This window comes from Pelodiscus sinensis, chromosome 6 (assembly GCF_049634645.1).
Source record: "Pelodiscus sinensis isolate JC-2024 chromosome 6, ASM4963464v1, whole genome shotgun sequence".
Taxonomy (NCBI): domain Eukaryota; kingdom Metazoa; phylum Chordata; order Testudines; family Trionychidae; genus Pelodiscus; species Pelodiscus sinensis.
This window is the reverse complement of record NC_134716.1, coordinates 28,020,065-28,040,331: the sequence shown is the minus strand read 5'-3', so window position 1 is coordinate 28,040,331 and position 20,267 is coordinate 28,020,065. Positions and strand designations below refer to the sequence as shown.

General features: G+C 42.9%; 1 protein-coding gene across 1 annotated transcript in view; it reads left to right on the top strand.

Moving 5' to 3' along the window:
• Positions 1 to 20,267, top strand: part of UHRF2 (ubiquitin like with PHD and ring finger domains 2) — a 145,609-nt gene that overhangs the window by 109,402 nt on the left and 15,940 nt on the right. The window contains exons 9-10 of the mRNA XM_075931614.1: positions 3,220 to 3,324; positions 17,390 to 17,496. Coding sequence (XP_075787729.1) covers positions 3,220 to 3,324; positions 17,390 to 17,496 — 212 coding nt within the window. The remainder of the gene's footprint in view (positions 1 to 3,219; positions 3,325 to 17,389; positions 17,497 to 20,267) is intronic.

Sequence of the window (20,267 nt, the reverse complement as noted above, 5' to 3'; positions counted from 1 at the left end):
TGGAGATTGCAAAAAAGCAATAGCATCATTCCCAGCACACAGGTTTGCAAAAATCAAGGGCCTGATATCCTTAGCACAGACCAGTCCATCGACGGCAGCACAGCAGTGCCTACAACTACTGGGACACATTGCAGCAGCCATGTTTGTTTTACCACATGCCTGACTGCGCATGAGACCACTACAGGCCTGGTTAAGGCCACACGTGCACCAGATAAACAGAAACTTTTCCATGCCAAGCAAAATAAAGTCCACGCTCATATAGTGCACACTGCATCAAAATGTGTGCAAAGGGGTCCCATTCCAACGACCACCCACAACACAACAGACGCTTCACTAATGAGCTGGGGAGTCCATTTGGGCAAGCAGGTCATGCAGGCCCTGTGGGACATGGAGGAGGCCAGCAAACAGATAAATGTACTCAAACTCAGGGCAATACACAACCACATGTATCCATTTTCTAACTTAGATCCAGAATAAAATGATTCAGATATTGTCAGACAATGTACTACATTAACCGACAAGAGGGAGCGGGATCTTGCAAACTGTTAAAGTGGTGAAACTGTGGGAATGGTGCACCCCGAGGAATGTAATACTGATTGCAACCTACCTCCCAGACAAGGACAAGGACCTTGTAGACTGCCTCACCAAAAAATTTGCACAGAAACATGAGTGGCAGATCAGCTCCACCATACTGAACCATTATTTCAGAAATGGGGTTTTCCCATAGTGGACCTCTTTGCCACCCACAGAAACGAGGTATTTATATTACTGCTCCAGCACAGGCTTGGGGCCCCGATCTTTGGGGGATGCATTCTGCATGAAGTGGGAAGCACCCATCCTATACGCTTTTCCACCAATTCCACTGATCCAACATACCATCATGATGATCAAGCCGGACAGAGCCAAGGTTATACTCATAGCCCCGGGCTGGCCCAGGCAAACCTGGTATCCCTTACCTGTTACAGCGGAGTGTACATCCACCGTACTGCCTCCTACCAGTCCAATCTTTGCTTACAGAGCAAAATGGGCAGATAGACCACTTAGATGTCCACACATGCCATCTTCACAAGTGTATGCTAATTGGCTGATGTCTGCCGAAATGGAACCAGGGCCGGGAGCCTGAACTAACTGTATTGTTTGCTGCCCCTCCCTGACCTAGAGTAAGGATCTTTGAATTAATTGTACTGTTTGTTGTCTCGCCCTGAACCAGGGCCAGGGATTATAACTGTTACCGATATTTGTGTACTGCCCCGCCCTGACCTAGGGCCAGGGCACCTGAACTGTGTGTATTTGCTGGCCCGTCTGAAGCAAGGTTTGGCCTATTGAACTCTGAACTAACTCTGTTTATGGCCCATCCTGAACAAGGGCTAGGGCTTTTGGAAATGACTGTGTTGCTTAGTGTCCGTCCTGAACCAAGGCCGGGGATTCTAGACTAATGGTGGTTGTTTGCCTGTTGCCTGCCCTGAAGAAGGCCTGTCTCCGAACTGTTTGCCTGTCACTCGCCCTGAAGCAAGGCCAGGATCTGAACTGTTTGCCTCTTGCCCCACCATGAGCCCAGGCCAGGGTTCTGGACTACTCACTGGCCTCTCTTCGTTGTTGCGTGCCCGAGATCCAGGCTTGGGCTGCTGACTTGGGGGTTTGTTTAGTCCCCACTATAGTGGGGCGGAGTGGCCACCCACTGACCTGGAGGTAGAGACCACCCTCTGGGAGGCCTGACCGGCTACAGATCTCAACCACGTCCTCAGGCACTCAGGCAAGCCTTTCGAGCCACCTTTCTGGTTACAGTTACCTCTACTAGAAGAGTTGGGGAACTAGGAGCATTAATGGCGGACCCTCCATACACAACATTTCATAAGGACAAGGTGGTCTTCTGTTCCCACCCTAAATTCCTCCCTAAAGTACTTACCTCTTTTCACTGTAATGAACCCATATAGTTACCCATCTTTTCTAAAGTGCATAAGGACAACAGAGAAAGGGCACTACACACCCTAGACATCCACAGGGCAATAGCCTTTTACCTACAATGTACAGAGCCCTTTCGAAAATCTTCACAACTCTTTTGTATCATCTACAGAGAGATCAAATGGGTTACCATATCCTAAGACTATCTAAATGGATCTCAAGTTGCATACAGCTAGCCTACAACATATCCCAGAAGGAGCTCCCAGCAACCATACATGCTCTTTCCACAAGAGCAATGACAGCGACAACAGTCTTCTTCAGGGGAGTACTAATAGAAGACATTTGCAAAGCTGCCAAATAGAACTCAGCCCACACATTCATGCAGCGCTATGCCATCCACTCGTTTGCAAACATGGATACGTGTTTCATCCGGACCATACTTGCAGTTATTGAGTCAACACTACTGAAGCGCCCACCACCGAACATGAATACTGCTTTGTAGTCACCTTAAGGTGAAGCACTCACAGGGACATTCCAAGAAGAAGACAACTCTCACTTGTGCAGTAACTGGAGTTCTTCGAGATTGTTGTCCCTGTCTGTGCCCTACCACCCACTCCTTTGGACTCAACTAGATCCTGGTCAGAGAAGGAACTGAGGAGGTGTTTGGCTGTGCGCACGGGATGGTCATTTTAAGTGTCATGCACCAGCATTCCATGTGCACAGCTGACCAAGGGGAGGCACTGCTATAAAAAGTGTCCAACCAATAGTGCAGCGATGCTGGCACACCTAAAGGTGGAGCACCCTGGGGGCAACCATCTCGAACTCCAGTTATTGCACAAGGTGAGTAACCTTCTCTTTCTCTAGCTACAGGTCTATATTACCATAAATTCGACCCAGTCAAGATAAAAAATTGCATCACTCCTCTTGAAAAACAGAAGTACTGAAATCGACTTTAGCAGCCCCTAAGGTCAACGAAATAGGCTTAGTAGTGTGGACACATCATTTAGAAAATTGTCCATATGCAGCTAAATTTGATTCAAACTCCTAATGTGGACCAGGCCTGGGAATCTGCATGCATTTTGAAACTGGTTCCCACATACAACCTTCCTCACTCAGCCACCTCTGATCACTGCTCAGGGTACAGTATAACAGTAAATTGAGCCCTAAACTACCTTTGTTTCATATTAACCTTTTATGCACAGTGTCTCTTCAGAATTATGCTTCAGGGTACAGAAAATGAATTACTAACAATTAGTGTTGTTAGCCAGTTGTTTCAAGAGGTTAGCTTAAAGATTTTCTCTTTTTTTTTAATCCAAGGTGAGTGAAGCAGGCGTTCACAGACCCCATGTTGGTGGAATCCATGGACGCAGTAATGATGGAGCTTATTCACTTGTGCTGGCTGGAGGATTTGAAGATGAAGTGGTATGTTTTTTAAAATACAAATCAACATAAAGACTTTTGTTTTATGAATGCAGAGAGTTAAGTGTATTGCTGCTGCTAAAATTAGCTCTCATAAATAAGATATAAGCTCATAGAGTAATGAATATAATTATTTTAACTTGTTTTAATTTAAACAAAAACAAATGTTTAAGAATATCTTATCATCAATGACAGAGGGCAACTTTGTGCTCATGTAAAATACTTTAATTATAGTTGATTTTGAGTTTACTCACTAAAGCTGATATTTTTATATAGTCTGAATTTATTATCAATACGTGAAATCTGATGAGGCTGTGACAGTGGGCTTCGTAAAGGATACATTTTAGATCTTACCCTATTCATCTTTTATTGCTTTCGTGTTCATAAAACTGTCAAGCAGATAATCTTGAACTTTTAAAATCACCACAGATCTTGAGTCTAGGATAATCTTATCTCTTTGGTTCATGGTGAGTGGGTGGGAGACTTCAACTATCGAGACATATGTTGGGAAACTAACACAGCAGGGCATAGATTATCCAATAAGTTTGTGAAGTGCATTATTTCAGAAGGTTGAGAGAGCTATTGGGGGGGGGGAGGGAAGCTGCTCTAGATTTGATTTTAACAAATAGGGAGGAACTGGTGGAAAATTTCTAAGTGGAAGGCAGCTTGGGTGAAGTGATCATGAAATCATAGAGTTCAGGATTCTAAGGAATGGTAGAAGGGAGAACAGCTAAATAAAGAAAATGGATTTCAGGAAGGCAGATTTTAGTCAACACAGAGAGCTGGTAGGTTAAGGTCCCATGGGAAGCAAGACAAAGAGGAAAAACAACTGAAGAGAGTTGGCAGTTTTTCAAAGGAGCCTTAAGGGCCCAAATGTAAACTATTACACTGCATAGGAAAGATAGAAAGTATGGAAAGAGACTGCCTTGGCTTAACCAGGAGATCTTGCATGATCTAAAACTAAAAAGGAGTCACATAAAAAGTGGAAACTAGGTCAAATTACAAAGGATAAATAGAAACAACGCAAGTATACAGGGGCAAAATTAGAAAGGAAAAGGTACAAAATGAGCTCAGTCTAACTAGAGACATAAAGGGGAACAAGAAAACATTCCACAAATATATTAGAAGCAAGAGGCAGACCAAAGACAGGGTAGGCCCATTGCTCAGTGAAGAGGGAGAAACAATAAAGGGAAACTTGGAAATGGCAGAGGCGCTTAATGACTTCTTTGTTTCATTTTCCACCAAGAAGATTGATGGTGATGGGATACCTGACATAGTGAATGTTAGTGGAAATTGGATAGATTTAGGGATTTTAAACTTAGATTAATTGGCTAATTGAATAGTCGGTGCAATTTGCATTGACTATTCAATTAGTCGATAAGGGAGCCTCTGCCTTTGAAGTCGGAAGTGACTGTTCAGGAAGGAGTACTACAGAAAGAGATCTAGGGGTCATAGTGGACCACAAGCTAATTATGAGTCAACAGTGTGATGCTGTTGCAAAACAAAGCAAACATGATTCTGGGATGCATTAACAGGAGTGTTGTGAGCAAGACATGAGAAGTCATTCTTCCACTCTACTCTGCACTGATTAAGCCTCAGTTGGAGTATTGTGTCCAGTTCTGGGTACCACATTTCAAGAGAAAGGTAGAAAAATTGGAGAAGGTCCAGAGAAGAGTAACAAGAATGATTTAAAGGTCTAGAGAACATGAGCTATGAGGGAAAATGGAAAGAATTTGGCTTATTTAGTTTAGAAAAGAAGATACTGAGGGGGGATGTGATAGCGGTTTTCAAGTACCTAAAAGAGTGTTACAAGGAGGAGGGAGAAAAATTGTTCTTCCTGGCCTCTGAAGATAGAACAAGAAGCAATAGGCTTAAACTGCAGCAAGGGAGATTTAGGTTGGACATTAGGAAAAAGTTCCTAACTGTCAGGATGGTTAAACACTGGAATAAATTGACTAGGGAGGTTGTAGAATCTACATCTCTGGAGATATTTAAGAGCAGGTTAGATTGACATGTATCAGGGATGGTCTAGAGTGTGCTTGGTCCTTCCGTGAGGGCAGGGAACTGGACTTGATGACCTCTCAGTCTCTTCGAGTTCTAGTATTCTATGAAGTATAGCAACAACCCCAGGGCTATTGATACACTTAAAAGGTAAAAGCGCTACAGGGAGCATGGGGCCAGTGTGGGACTCAAGTAGTCCCCCGCTGACCCCGTGCTCTCTGGGACATTTCAAAGTGGCAGTACCGCATGGAGCCTGGGGTCAGCTGCCACTTTGAAGCACCCGCTCCTCTCCTCACCCTTGCTGCCTTTCTGATAGCGGGGAGGGAAGGGGAAGTGACTAGCTCGACTAGTCATTCACATCGCTAGGTAGGTTTAGAAGTTAAAATTTTAAAGTTAAAAATTACTTAGAAAAGATAGATATCTTCAGGTCACAAGAGCCTGATGAAATGCATCCTAGAATACTCGAGGATCTGATAGAGGAGATATCTGAGCCTTTAGTTATCTTTGAAAAGTCATAGAAGTCAGGAAAGATTCCAGAAGACTGGAAAAGAGCAAATATAGTGCCCATCTATAAAAAGGGAAATAAGAACAACCCAGGAAACTATAGACCAGTCAGTTTAACTTCTGTGCCAGGGAAGATAACAGAGCAAGTAATTAAGAAATTCATCCACAGAGATCTGGAAGATAATATGGTGATAGGTAACAGCCAGCATGGATTTGTTAAAAACAAATCATGTCAAGTCAATCGGATAGCTTTCTTTGATAGGATAACAAGTCTTGAGGATAAGGAAGAAGCTGTGGACGTGGTATGCCTAGACTTTAATAAAATATTTGATACCGTCTTGCATGACCACCTTGTCAAGAAACTAGGGCAGTACAACCTAGAAGGGCCACTGTTAGGTGGGTACATAACTGGCTGGATAACCACTCTGAGAGAGTAAGTTATTAATGGTTCACAGTCATGCTGGAAGGGTATAACAAGTGGGGTTCTTCAGGGGTCTGTTTTGGGACCAGTTCTGATCAATATCTTCTTCAATAATTTAGATATTGGCATTGAAAGTACACTTATTAAGTTTGCAGAAGACACCAAGCTGGGAGGATAGGGTCATAATTCAAAATGATCTGGACAAACTGGAGAAATGCTCTGAGGAAATAGGATGAAGTTTAATAAGGACAAATGCAAAGTGCTCCTCTTAGGAAAGAACAATCATATGCACACATACAGAATGGGAAGGGACTATCTAGATAGGAGTACTTTAGAAAGGCATCTAGGTGTCATAGTGGACCATAAGCTAAATATGAGTAAACAGTGTGACACTGTTGCAAAAAAGCAAACATGATTTGGGGATGCATTAACAGGAGTGTTGTGAGTAAGACACGAGAAGTCGTTCTGCTCTACTCTGTACTGATTAGGCCTCAATTGTAGTATTGTGTCCAGTTCTGGGCACCACATTTCCAGATGTGGAGAAATTGGAGAAGGTCCAGAAAAGAGCAACAAAAATTATTAAAAGACTAGAAAACGTGAGTTATGAGGGAAGACTGAAAAAATTAGGCCTGTTTAGATTAGAAAAGAGAAGACTGACAGGTGACATAATAGCAGTTTTCAAGTATCTAAAAGGGTGTCACAAGGAGGAGGGAAATAAATTGTTCTCCTTGGTCTCTGATGATAGGACAAGAAGCAATGGGCTTAAATTGCAGCAAGGGAGATTTAGGGTTGGACATTAGAAAAAAAGCTTCCTAACTGTCAAGTTAGTTAAACACTAGAATAAATTGCCTAGGGAGGTTGTGGAATCTCCATCAGTGGAGATATTTAAGAGCCTGTTGGATAAACATCTACCAGGAATGATCTAGATGGTGCTTGGTCCTGCTGTGAGAGTAGGGGACTGGACTTGATGACCTCTCGAGTTCTCTTCCAGTCTTGGTATTCTGTGAATCTATGATTTTATCATGCTGAAAAAAAGATGATGGGAAATTTCTACATTTGTGACCAATATAAACACCTCAGCAAAGTAACCAAACTATATGAATTGTTAGTCTTGTCTGTCCTTTCTTTTCACAAGTTTGACCAAGATAAGTGTGTAAATAGATTGCTTTCTGTAACCAAAATAATGTTGACACTGGGTACTCCCCCTCCTTCAACTCTGTGTTTTCAGGTGGAATTCTGAATCATGCAACAGGTGAACACAAAGCAGTAAGCATCCTGGTTTTTAAAAAAACAAACACAGGCTGCTGTTAATTGCAGCGGGAAAGGCGTTAGACAAGGAAATGAAATAAACATCCTAAATAGATCAGAATGTTATGTATTCTTTGCCAACAGCCCTTACCCAGCTGCTGCTGCTGCAGGAGTTTGCCTCGAAGGCATCAGTGTGTCTCTGTTGAAGAAGTCACATGAGGAGGTACTTGGTGTTGGAACATTACTACATGCGTGGAATCAACCCCAACCCAAGCTCCAGGGCATATTGCCATGGCATCTTGTTGCGTCTGCTGCTATATAGTCAAAGCTAGGTAGTTGGAGAATGCTGTTATTTCTGCTCTTTTATTTTCGGCAGTGGTATTGATGTTCAATTTACTAATCCCAACTGCCATTTATTCTTCTTTTCTTCATATTGAATAAATTAATTTGGAGTTTAGGGTATCCCCTGTCCTGTCATCAAACTGATGTTGTGGCCAGGTTCTATTGCAGATACTGGTACTCAAGTAAAATCATACTCGTGTGGGGCTTTATAGTTTAAAAGGAGTAAAGAAGGAGAGGGGAGGGAAGGAAATACTGCAGCTACTAATCTCAGATATTTGAGTGACTGTTTATTGAGATGCCTTTAGGCTTAGTTCCTAGAGCTCTTTAAGGATATGGAGGGGAAAAAAAATCTTATTTGGGTGCTTGTTTAGTAATAATGCTAAATTTCTCTTCAGTAACTTCTCCCTTCCACTAACCTACACAGACCCATTTTCCATAGATTTCCAGATAATTTCCATCTTCCCATTTTTTTCTGGGGAGGGTTAAAGGAGAAAGTTGTCTGACAAAGAATTCAAACTCATTTCCCCACCAAAACATTTTATTAAAAACTGATGTACGGGCTGGGACTCCTATCCCAAACAGGGCCAAGGAAAGGGGGTTTAAGATTCAATAGAATTAATGAGTTGAGTATAGTTATTTGTCTGTAAGTGTTTGCAGAATTGAGTGATAAATGCATATTAGGGGCTGTTTTATGGCATGCGTTTATAACATGTTTTACATGGTTTCCAGTAACCTCCAAGATTCTTCTACACTCTCCTTGTGAGTATGAGCAACTGTTTATCACATGAGTGGGGGTCTTCACTTGCAAAATTTTGTTGCAAGAAGTGGAAAATACTATTTGGCTTTCCTTTCTTATCCTTTTGTAGTGCACAACTGAAATTGTCCGATTTTACAAACACACACACGTGTAACTTTATTCACTAAAATCAACAGAATTTATGTGAGCCAAAGTTGCTCATTTACATCAATGTAGGATCAGGCTCCAAATTTAGAAAGGGGTTTCATTCACTCTTACAAATTACACTGCTTATGCTACATTTCCACAAAGTTATATGCATCTAAAATGTTTGCATATTGGTATTTTTCTCGTGATTGTCTAATTTAATGACATTCAGTTGCTTTAGCTATCTAATTTAAAATACGCGAATTCTAGATCCCTGTGATTCAGATTGTAAGATTTGTTAAAAATAAAACTTTTTCAGTCCTATTCTTGATTTTTTTTTTTAAAGGGCTCTAGAACACTACCTAGAGGAAATTCCAAAATTTGTCATGGATTTGAGCAGTCTAAGAACTACTGTCATTATCAACCAATGTTTATCAGGAGCCAATATTACAGATTTTAGACATTTTTAATTACTTTGAAGTTTGGAGTCAGAATCTTCATGATTCATTCCTTTTGAAGCATCTCTGTATCAAATTCAAATCGCTGAAGATTTAATATGCCATACTGTCAATTTGTAGATTTTGGAGTCAGTTTTCATGGCTTCATGAAATGTTAAAATACTTTTTGAGTCAGGATTAAAACTGATGTTCATGTTCTCTCAGTGAATGGACTTCAAGGTACATCCTTCAGATTGGTTTGAGGAATATTAATCAAGGTTGTTAATGTAAGTACTGATTCTTTGTCAGCAGTTAATCTGAATGAATGTTGTTTTTTCTACAACAGCTCTCTGCTTACTTCTATTTGTGTGATTGCCAGTTCACATTGTTGAGGTACAGAATCTTCTCGAGAGTGGTGTGTATTTAGGCCACTTTCCCCTCCCTCTCCTTCCTTTTATGGGCAATTCTTAAGGATATTGGAGGAGGAGAGTCCTCCGCTGCTCCTGGGGTTCATTCAAAAGTGCCAAAGGTTCGGCAAGCTCACATCACACACAATGTCCACAGTGTATTTATGTTAGTTTTTCCTTCTATCTTTTTGGGGCTATTTTTATTTTAGTTAGATTCGCAGTTAATTAACAATTTTTTCTTAATTTAAGAACAAAGAAGAAAGGATACCTATTTGTCATGTGTGTCATCTATACCCACATGGAGCAGGAAGGATGCCACACTCTTCTCATGCATAGTATCTTCAAGTCCCAGAAACTAAATCTGGCAGTGTGTAAATCCATCATTGACTTTGGAGATTCACTAGGCAAGTGACTCTATTTCCAGCTCATGAAGCATCCAAGTCTGTTGTCCTGAATGGCAAAGCCCAGTGCTGAGATTGGAGTACAGTGGGTACAGCAAAATAGGGTCCTTGGATCAGTCCAGGTCAACCTATTCCAGTAATGCTGACATGAAATCAGAGTCCTAGGGTTGACTGGGTAGACTTAATGCTGACACAATCAGCATGTTGCTGAGGTCCTGGAATCCCTGTGGGTAGACTAAGTTCATTGCTGAGGTCCTAAAACAGTTGACATGCTGCCAGGGCTTTGGTAACATCAATTTCAGTGAACCAGAAATGGTTTGGCACCCAATTTATGAGGCAGTAAGGTCCCCAGATCCCTCTAGGTCAAGCAAGTCAATTGCCTAGAATCTGAAACCGTAAAATGTGCTGCAGTGCTTGTTGAAATCATTGGGTACCTCCTTTAGACATGGCATTAACATTCCCATAACAGTCTGAATCATGCAAGTCCATTTCTAAGGATTTGGCACTCTTGGCTGGTATGCCATTTACTTGAAGTGATCTAGCACCAGTATAAGTGGTGGTTGATCTCTGGATCCATCTGGATTCACAGACTGGCGCTGAGGATCTGGTACAATCGACTGAAATATTTGCATAAAACTGGTGGGGCACAATGTAAGTAGTGTTGGATTAAGGGTTACATACTCAACAGATGAGTTCAACAAATACATTTTACGTGGTGATTAGTTACTCCCAAAAGGGAAGTTGATCATAATGATTTTCTCAGTGGACAATACGTCAACTTTTCTTTGTAACACAAACTTATTGTCTTTTGTTATACATATGTATTAGTTTCTCATTTCCATATTGATTTCCCTCCCTCATCAATACAATCTTAGTGTTATTTCAGATCAGTCTTTTCTAGTTTTTTTAGTTACTTGTTGTCACAGACGGAATTACTCTGCAATTTCTTCCTGTTTAGTGTTATGCACATGTATTATTTGGCAATTTCTCACATGTACATAGTTCTGTTTATTTTTACACTGTTAAATGTTATCAGAACAGACTTAACATCCACTGCAGGCTTCTGTCAGGCCTAAATATGCCTTCATTCCCAACAAGTGACAAAAAAGTCCCTGGTTCGACTGGAAGAAAAAGATACAGCAGCATGACTCTCCAGACCACTAGTTGAAGTGGCTCTGTGCCCAACTCTAATAGTACTAGGATCCTGAGATTCATCGGAGATAATTTAGTTTGATGCCAGAGATACAGAACAGTTAACTTAGCTAAACTACTGCTCAGACTGGTTTGCTGTTCCCAATGCATGAGTCTCCAGATGTGTTCAGTTCAGCCTGGTCCAATGCTGTACTGTTGACTGTCTGAAGTACCACTGAGTAAAGGAATATTATATCTTACATCAGAGGTCCCCAGTTTGTTAAAATCTGCTGACTGGTGCTGAAGGTGCAACAATTCTTGATCTCCTCCCCCCTTCGCCCCTGAAAAAGAATCTTTAACTTTGTTTAGCAGCCCAGTGCTGAGGATTGAGCACCACAGATTTAGAAGTCACATGCAATGAGGCTCTCTGTGAAATTTAAGATATTAAAGGTCCCCGATCTGTCTAAATAGCTTGAGGGTGCTGTGGAGTATTGGATACCATTGACTTTTCATTGTAAGAGTTGGTATAGTCTCATGTTCTTTGGGGGTGAACTGAGTCATCATCCCTTCTTCTGTCTCTCCTTTTCTGGAATCTTTCCAAGGTCAGATACTTAGTTTGTGTAATTTCAGTAGTCATGTGATAGCTACCTGTGATTAATTCTTAGGGCCTGCAGAGATTGTCAGCTGAGATATTAAGTAGGCATTCCTTTTGTGAGAGTCCCTGCAGATGAAATCAGTAATACTATTCACCATGCCTTATATGCTGTTTGGAGAATGCCTAGCAACTTGTGGGCACCACTAACCCCCGCTCTCTCCATCTCTGTTTCACGGGAAAGTAAATCAAAGATTTATTGCTTCATGTGATTATAATATTTACTAGTTTGCTTCCAGAAATGTGTGTTTATTATTCTGATCATCCCTTTTTCACAGTGCTAATTTAGCACAAACAAGCAACTTCATGTGAACAAAATGAAAACCAGATTTTGTATATTGTTCAGAAGAGCAGTAATTAATATCTCACTCAATTCTGGCAACGAATATTTGTTCAAAGTATTAGGGAAGCTTAAGGATAAATCTGCTTCCACTTTTGTTGGCGTGGAAGTTTATGAATATCAAATAGTAGTTGAATTGCCCCATCAGATGAACAGTGCTTTCATGATTTAACAATTTGATGCATTCAGTTTAGAGTGTTTGTTACTATCAGTAAATGGGGATACTGACAGGCTCCACCAAATGTTATAAATTAACCGAGTCATCCAAATTTACTGATTTCAAAGTTTGGCAATGTAGAATTGTCACTTTTCTTTTAGTAAGCACTTCATCTATAAAAAGGTATTTGAACTGAAAAAGATGGTAAAGAAGGCAGTTATAAGGTCTTTCTGAGAATGCCATGTGTGTGTTTTTGTTACACAGTTTGTTAAAAGGGACTCCAAACCAGTACTCCTGAATTTGATAAATTGGATCTACATCCTCATCTTGAATTTTTGGGGAAACACAGGACACACAAAATCTAAAATGTTAAATTGTTGGAATTTGTGTGCAAATGGATTCCATTTTTAAGGATATGATTTTAAGCAACCAACATTCAGAAAAATAACAGTCTCAAGGAGAGCGTAATCTAAAGTTGTCTACTGCTTTCATTTAAGCTATGTCTACACTTTGCACCTTACAGCAGCATGGTTGTGCCACTGCAGATGCACTGTTGAAAGGTGCACTAGGTAGCTTCTTTTTATCGCTGGGAGAGAGGCCTCCTGGCAACAAAATAAAACTGCCTCCAGTGAGCGCCCACTGACAAAGTAGTGTCCACACTAGTGCTGTTCATCATGAAAACAAATGTTTTAACAATGAAACTGCCAGTGTAGACAAAGCTCGTTCCATGAGGTGTAACGGTAGTTTGAATTAGAAAGCTAATTCGAACTACCTACTTCCTGCTGCGTGTAGCTGCGGGCACAGAGTCCGCACTAACGGGGATTTAAAAATGGCGGCACCCGGCAAGATGCAAATGAAGCCTAGGATATTTAAATCCCGGGCTTCATTTGCAACTTCGATTGCCTACATTAGCCACCCTAGTTCGAACTAGGGTAGCAGTGTAGACATACCCTGTAAGCCTAAAGACTCAATGAGGGCAGACTTAAGGCACAATGTTCCCCTTGGGAAAAGGAGCTGCAAATAAAGACCCACTCTTCTAAACAGCACCAATAGAATGGTGTAGACAATTGGTACTTACTGTTCTTGCACCATAAAAGACAGCAGTGACACCTGCAAACCATTCCCTGGAGTACAGAGGGCCTGCAGTACCAATGAGTATGTCCATTTCAGTGGTGCCTGCTTATCTGACCTCTATACTACTGATGGCTGTTCTGGTTTCACAGGAATATTGGTTCTCCCAAAGACTTGATGGTCTTGGAGACACCTGAATTACCCTTGCTAGGCACCAATATAACCACTGTTTGTTACACCCAGGTCTTCATATGTGTAGCCTGGTGAGGTGCACCTGGGGAATGAGGGTTGTCCCTGTTGGGGTCAGTGGGTGGCCACTCCAACCCATTACACACCGTTTAAGTCAGAGCTCTGGTTCAAAGTGGGCTACCGCATGGGCAGTCTATGGGCCAGCCCTAGCACAGGATAGGCTGAAGCAGGAGCCAAGCCGTTTGCGGTGTACCCCTAGTACAGGGCGGGCTGCAGCAATAAGCAGTTTCTAGCCTAGTCCTAGGGCAGGACGCAGCTGCAGCATCAAGCAGTCTATAGTCCGGGCCTGGTTCAGGGCAGGGCTGCAACAATAAGCAATTTCTAGCCCAGTCCTAGTGCAGGACGGGGAGGCAGCAATAAGCAGTTTTATGCAGGGGCAGGCCACAGCAATTAGTAGTTTATAGCCCAGATCCAGCTCAGGGCAAGGTGGCAGTTTCTAAGCCCTGACCTGGTGCAGGGTGGGGCTGCAGCAAAAAAGCAAACCAATTCACAGCAGGTATGCACAGGTAGATAGTCTAGCTTCTTGTTCAGGAGGGTTTCAGACACCTTGCCTGTGGTCACAGAGAGCAAGAGGGGAGACGTGGGCCCTCCCTACACCACTGCGTCCCAGCCCAGGGCCCTAACAGCAGCTGAGCAGTCGGCTGCTGGGTCAGCAGGGATCCTGGTCCAAAATACACTGACCTATTGTTTGGTCAGCGGGGGTCCATGCTGCAGCCCACTGACCTTTGACCAGACCAAAGTCGGTTATCTCTGGGCCGGCTGTGTTTCTCTCCTCGTGGATTGTACCTTTGTTCAGGCCAAGTCCTCAGGACAGCACAGGTTGAAGTCCTCCGGCCAGATATGCAGGCCCTCCAGGTATTCCTCCAGGAGTACCCTGCCAGTCGTCAGCTTCCCCCAGGTCTAGTGCCTTGCTGGGTTGGGCAGAGCAGGCTTCTGGCTCCCTTGCTGGCTGGGGAGAGAAGGTTTCTGGCCCTAAGTGGCCTTGCAGGCTGGCCTTTTATATCCCCAGCCCCACCCACTGGCTTCCTCCCAGGTGAGTCATCCAGGTGAGCTCACCAAGGCTCAGGGAGAGGTGTTTCCCCCTCCGAGTCAGTGGGTGGCCACTCCAACCCACTACAATATGTTAGAGATATTCTACTCTACCATTTATGACTACCCCACCTCTGTCAAGTGACAAGGAAAATAATGAGGATAGACTATGCTCAGTGTATGTCCAGGATCCTCCATTATAACACCAGAGAACTAGCTATTACCATAGTAGAAGAGACCCATCTAAATGGTATTGACACTACTGGATGCCTCCACCACTGCCCTTTTTATCACCTCACCGGTCAGATTGGGACCTCTGGATGACATGTGGACAATAACAACTTTTGAGGATCTCTAATGTCACCCAGAGAGCTAGACGAAGGTGAACGCCTTCAACTTCAGTAATTTCTCTACAAAACCTACTTGAAGAAGTGTCACAGCACAAACTGCTTGATATCCAACAGATGTCATCAAAGATTGCACTCCCCGTGAATGGGACGCTGCTTGATCTGGTGAAAACTGTATGGCAGATACCAGGGACAATACTGCCAACATGAAAAAGGGCAGACAAAAATATGTGCCCTCAAAAGTGGAGAACTTCTATTTTCTTCTCCCCATATTCACTGATGGTTGAGTCACTTAATGAATGTGGTTCACAGCACTACAACAAAATGACAACATAAAATGATGACAGAAGATTACTGTATTTATTTGGACATAAACAGTATTCTTCAGCAACCCTACAATTTAGGATCCCTAACTATCAAGCCGTTATGGTAAAATACAACCATACCAGTTAACTGAAATTAAATATCATTATTGAACATGTCGCATTATTGAACAGAAAGAGCAATTCCAGGAAATCATTGCTGAGGATCAGCTCCTTTCAAGGATAGCAATGCAGACTTCTCTGAATGCTTCCGGTAGGACTGCTTGTTCCACCTTTGTAGCAGTTGTCATGAGGAGAGTGGCTTCCTCTGTCCGACTTTCTAAAAGAGGTACATGTCATGGTGGAGAACCTCCCTTTTGAGGGATCTAAATTGTTCAAAGAAAGAATGGAAAAATCCTTCCGCACACGGAAAGGTTCTAAGGCTGCATTATGTTCTCTGGGTATTTACACTCCTGCCCAAAAAAGAAGATTCATTAAGTTGTGCGCACACTCAGAGATCCTAGCCTACTTGCTTTCTTCCTTCACAGAGACATGATCCTCAAGGGAAGAGGGAGAGTTTACAATATTGGAGACCAACAGTCCCACAATTATTGACATGACTCTTGATGTGTTGGTTGAGTCCTCAAGTTACCACTCCCAGTCTCATTTGCTCCAACAATCCAAACATCTTCCCAGTTTGGTGACTACTTAACTCTTTTTTTGGTCAGATTTGGAAGTTTATAACTTCAGACAAGTGAGTTCTTAGAGATAATCTCCTAAGGATATTCAATCCACTTTACCACTCTTCCTGCCTCTCTTCATGGACTTTTCTCACAAGCAGCTTTTACATGATGAACCATCATCAAGGTTTCTTCTAATGTTTTTCATCCATGTGTGGAATAAATGTTATGTGCATCAGCACATGTACGGATGTGCACCACCAATATAAACACATGCTGCCAGCTGTGGGAGGCTGCAGGAGCTCTGCTAATCAGCTAGGCTGAATTTGAATCTCTTCTGGGCAACTACCCAAGCGCTCAGCTTACAGGGAACACTGACCACCACCTAAAACTAGGTACCAGAGAACCTTTTCCAACTAACAGAGAGGGAAGGATTTCTATTCCAAATGTTTCCTGATACAGAAAAAGAAAAGCAGTTAAAGACCCATTCTGGATTTAGAGTATCAGATGGGTAGCCGTGTTAGTCTGAATCTGCAAAAGCAGTGAGGAGTCCTGTGGCACCTTGTAGACTAACCGAAGTGTTGAGCATAAACTTTCATGGCAAAGACCCACTTTGTCAGAAGTTCCTAAGATTCGTTCTGATCATTTCAATACAAAGTGCTCCCATTCAGTCTATCAGCAGCACCTAAGGTGTTCTTGAAAAGTCCTTTCTGTGGTAGCAGCACACCTTGGCAAACAAGGCATTGTGATATTTCCAAATCTTAATGATTGCTAGCTCAAAGTATGTTCATTAACCTATACCTTGAAAGACACACAAAAGATTATAGATCTATTCCTGAAATTGGGTCTATAACTAAATTTTCAAAAGACCACTTCAACCCCACTGCAGCAGCTGGAATTCATAGACCCTTAGATGCAGGAGAGTCCAAAGCCTATGTCTCTTCACACAGGCTCACAGCCCCTTTTACACATGTTTAATATTAAGCACAAGTGTCATTGAAGTGTAGGTAAGTATATGCTTAACTGTTCCTCTGGATCAGTGCTAGGGTGTACTCAGCATCTTGCAAAATTGAACCCTATTTTATCTGTGGTAATACATATTTTATAAATACTTAATAGTAAGTAGTTTATTTCCTACTAAAATAAACTTTAATTGTTCTGGGTTTAACTATATTTAGGATCTGTGTATGATCCTGTCCCTCCATAGTATTACATCTCTGAAAACATGTTTTTAGAAGCTAAGGGTTTAGTAGTCAGGTATGAACAATGTCTCGTCATGGAACCTAGACACCAGCAGCGCTGTGTTGGTAAAATTTCTAGGTGAGTCTTGTAGGAATGTAGAAATTAATAGATGTGTGTCAGGGAAATGTTCTTGTTTTTCTGAGCAAACAGGACCAATTAAGCACTTGCTTTCAGTTCAGATGCTTTCATTTGTAATATTAAAACAAGATAATCTTCTCGCACAGGACCGAGGCGATGAATTCACTTACACTGGGAGTGGTGGTAGAGATCTTTCTGGTAATAAAAGGATTGGAGAACATTCATTTGATCAAACTTTAACACACATGAACAGGTAAGTTTTTGAAGAATAAATTAAAGTCTTTAAACAAAAATAACGTTATTCCATTAATTTAACCTAATTTTTTATATGTTCCTTTTATCTCATGAAACCCTTGTAAATGATGGTACCTCTGGCTATCCAGTTCCATTTTATCAGTGCCTTGTTACATTGATATAAAACAGCATTTATAACTCAATAAAACATATTGCTGGATTATAGGTTGAGCCGGCAGCTGTCTTCGGTTATGGTTGCCTAACACTTTTCATTATGATACCTTGTTTTCAATGGCATAACCTTTTCAAACTTTGAGACTTCAGGCTGAAATTTTCCACAGCAAGTATCTACCTATGGCAGACTTATTTATTTAGTGAAAATTATTTGCAAAAATTAAGTTAGCAGAAAATATGTTTTACCCATGTTAAAAAAATGTGATCTGTTTCATTTAAGCCCTAGTGCATCCAGGAATTGGAGGAAGCACATTACATTAAGCACGAAGTTGACCTGATGTCAGGGATATGCTTTTTGCTGTTCCCATGAAAATCTGCCTAATTTTGGTCAAATTAGACTAATAAAACATGTAGATGGTATCATAAGCTTTTATGGGCAAAGCCCACTTCTTCAGATGACCGGTCATCTGAAGAAGTGGACCATGCCCACGAAAGCTCATGATACTATCTACATGTTTTATTAGTCTATGAATGCTACCAGGCCATTTGTTGTTTTTTTTTTCTGTACAGACTAACTCAGCTACCCACTGAAGCTTTTGGTCAAATTGTAAGGCTCTGAAAAATAGCAGTCTAGATATGCTCAATAGTCTTTGTAAACTTTGGCAGCCATATTCTCTGAGGTTTCTGCTTACAGTAGTCTTGTTTCATCATCACAGAGTTCCTAGATGCTGACAGGACTGTGCATGCATTATTCGCATAGATAAGAGATTCTGAAACTTTGTGGCCCTGGGCCAGTCCTGCTCAACACAAATCTTTCTGGGGATCACCAGCCAACCACCCATGATGACAAAATGCAGTAGCTTATCTAAATACATTAATTAATTAATGTCCAAAACAAAAGGTTTCAACACTGTTATTTATGGCAAGGTGGGGAACCTTTTTTTGGGTTGGGGCAACTGATCCACAGAAAAATCATTTGGGGGCCACACACAGGTGAGTGGCAACCCTCCCACCAAAAAGCTCAGGGCTTCCACCGTCCAGATTAATTCTTCTGGGGCCCGAAGGTTAATAGATTTTGTGAACTCCCCTAGCCTGTGGGATGGGGCCAAAAATGAAGGGTTCAGTGTGAGGGGTTTTGGGTGAGAGATGGGGTATTGGAATGGGATAGGATTGAGGTCCGGCCAGGAGGGGGGAAGTGAGAGTCCAAGAAGGAGGGTGCAGCTGCGGGCTGCGGCTGGGGTGTCTGGCTAGGAGAGTTGGTGCAGGAACAAAGGAGGGTGCAGGCACGAACTGGTTGTTAGATGTCCAGTTCAGAAGGAGGGTGCAGCAGTGGGCAGGGGGTGCAGAGTCTCAGCAGGGAGGTTTGCATGGGAGTGGAGTCAGGGAATGAGGGGGTGCTTGCTGGACTTCACACACCTCCGCCCAGTCACTCCGAGGCAACGAATCTCAGGCACAGCCTCCTAAGCACTGCATCCCATTGCTGCCATTGGCAGTGATTCCAGACAATGGGAGCAGTGGGGAAAGCTTCTAGGCAGTGTGTCCATGCACTGCCCTTCCCCTAGCCAGGGAGAAGGGGAGCAGTAGCCTAGAGTTGCTTTCTCCCCTTTGAGCTTCTTTTCCTTTCCTCCCCCTAGCAGGAATCTGGTGCTGGTGCTCCAGTTTTGCTGGTCGGGGGGAGGGAGGGCTGGAGCGCTGGTGGGTGCTCCCTGCTGCAGGACTGGGGTGGGGGAGAGCTGATCCTCAAGTTGTGGCGTATCTGCAAGGTGGTCATGGAGCACAGTTGGAGAACCACAGTTATAGATCAACTGAGCGTAAGTACAGTTCAGAGTTGCAAAGACTAAGTAGAACTTGCCCTGTGATCACTCCTTCTGGCACCACCCATGGAAAAAAAATACTCTGGTGGGCCTTTCCTTCTCCTCTCCTCTGCCCCTCCCCTCCCCCGTGGTGGCCCTAGCCAATCAGTACATCCCTGTTCCCTCATTTCCAGTGCCTCTGGCGTGCTGACAAATAGATGACATCAGTGAAGGGGAGGTGAAATAGGAGTTGAACATGGGCGGTGCATGTCTGGGAGGGAAGGCGCGGGACCAAGCCCAGGTTCAGTTGCTGAGATGCTGCTCTGTAGCCTTCCCCAGCAGCTGCATGAAAGAGCATGGGTGGGAGGAGGCAGCGTCTGGTTCCTGCCCTGACTTGGATGCTGGAGTCCTTGGCATCTAAGCCCAGGTTTGGAGCAGAAGCTGTTTTCTCCCTAGCCAGACTCTCAGGCAGCTGATGGGCTTCAGAGCAGTGGCTAGATGATGGGGCCAGTGTTAAAAGCAGCTTCCTTCTCCCTGTCTTGGATCCTGCCAGGGAGAGTGGCAGAATGTGCATGGGGAAGGAGTAGACATGGTGGGAGGACAACCCCCCCCCTCCCCCCACTGGTACAGGTACCATAGGGTGAGAACAGCATGGTAGCCCTGTGGTAGGAGAGGGGAGAAACATAACCTGCCCTTTAGAGCATGCCTTCCCTAGTTGAATATGGGGATCCTCAGAGGAAGGACTGAGCAGGGTCAGGAAGAAGTGGGGTATTAGGAATGGGGAAAGTGGGACCTAAGAACAGGGGGGATCAAGCATCCCTTG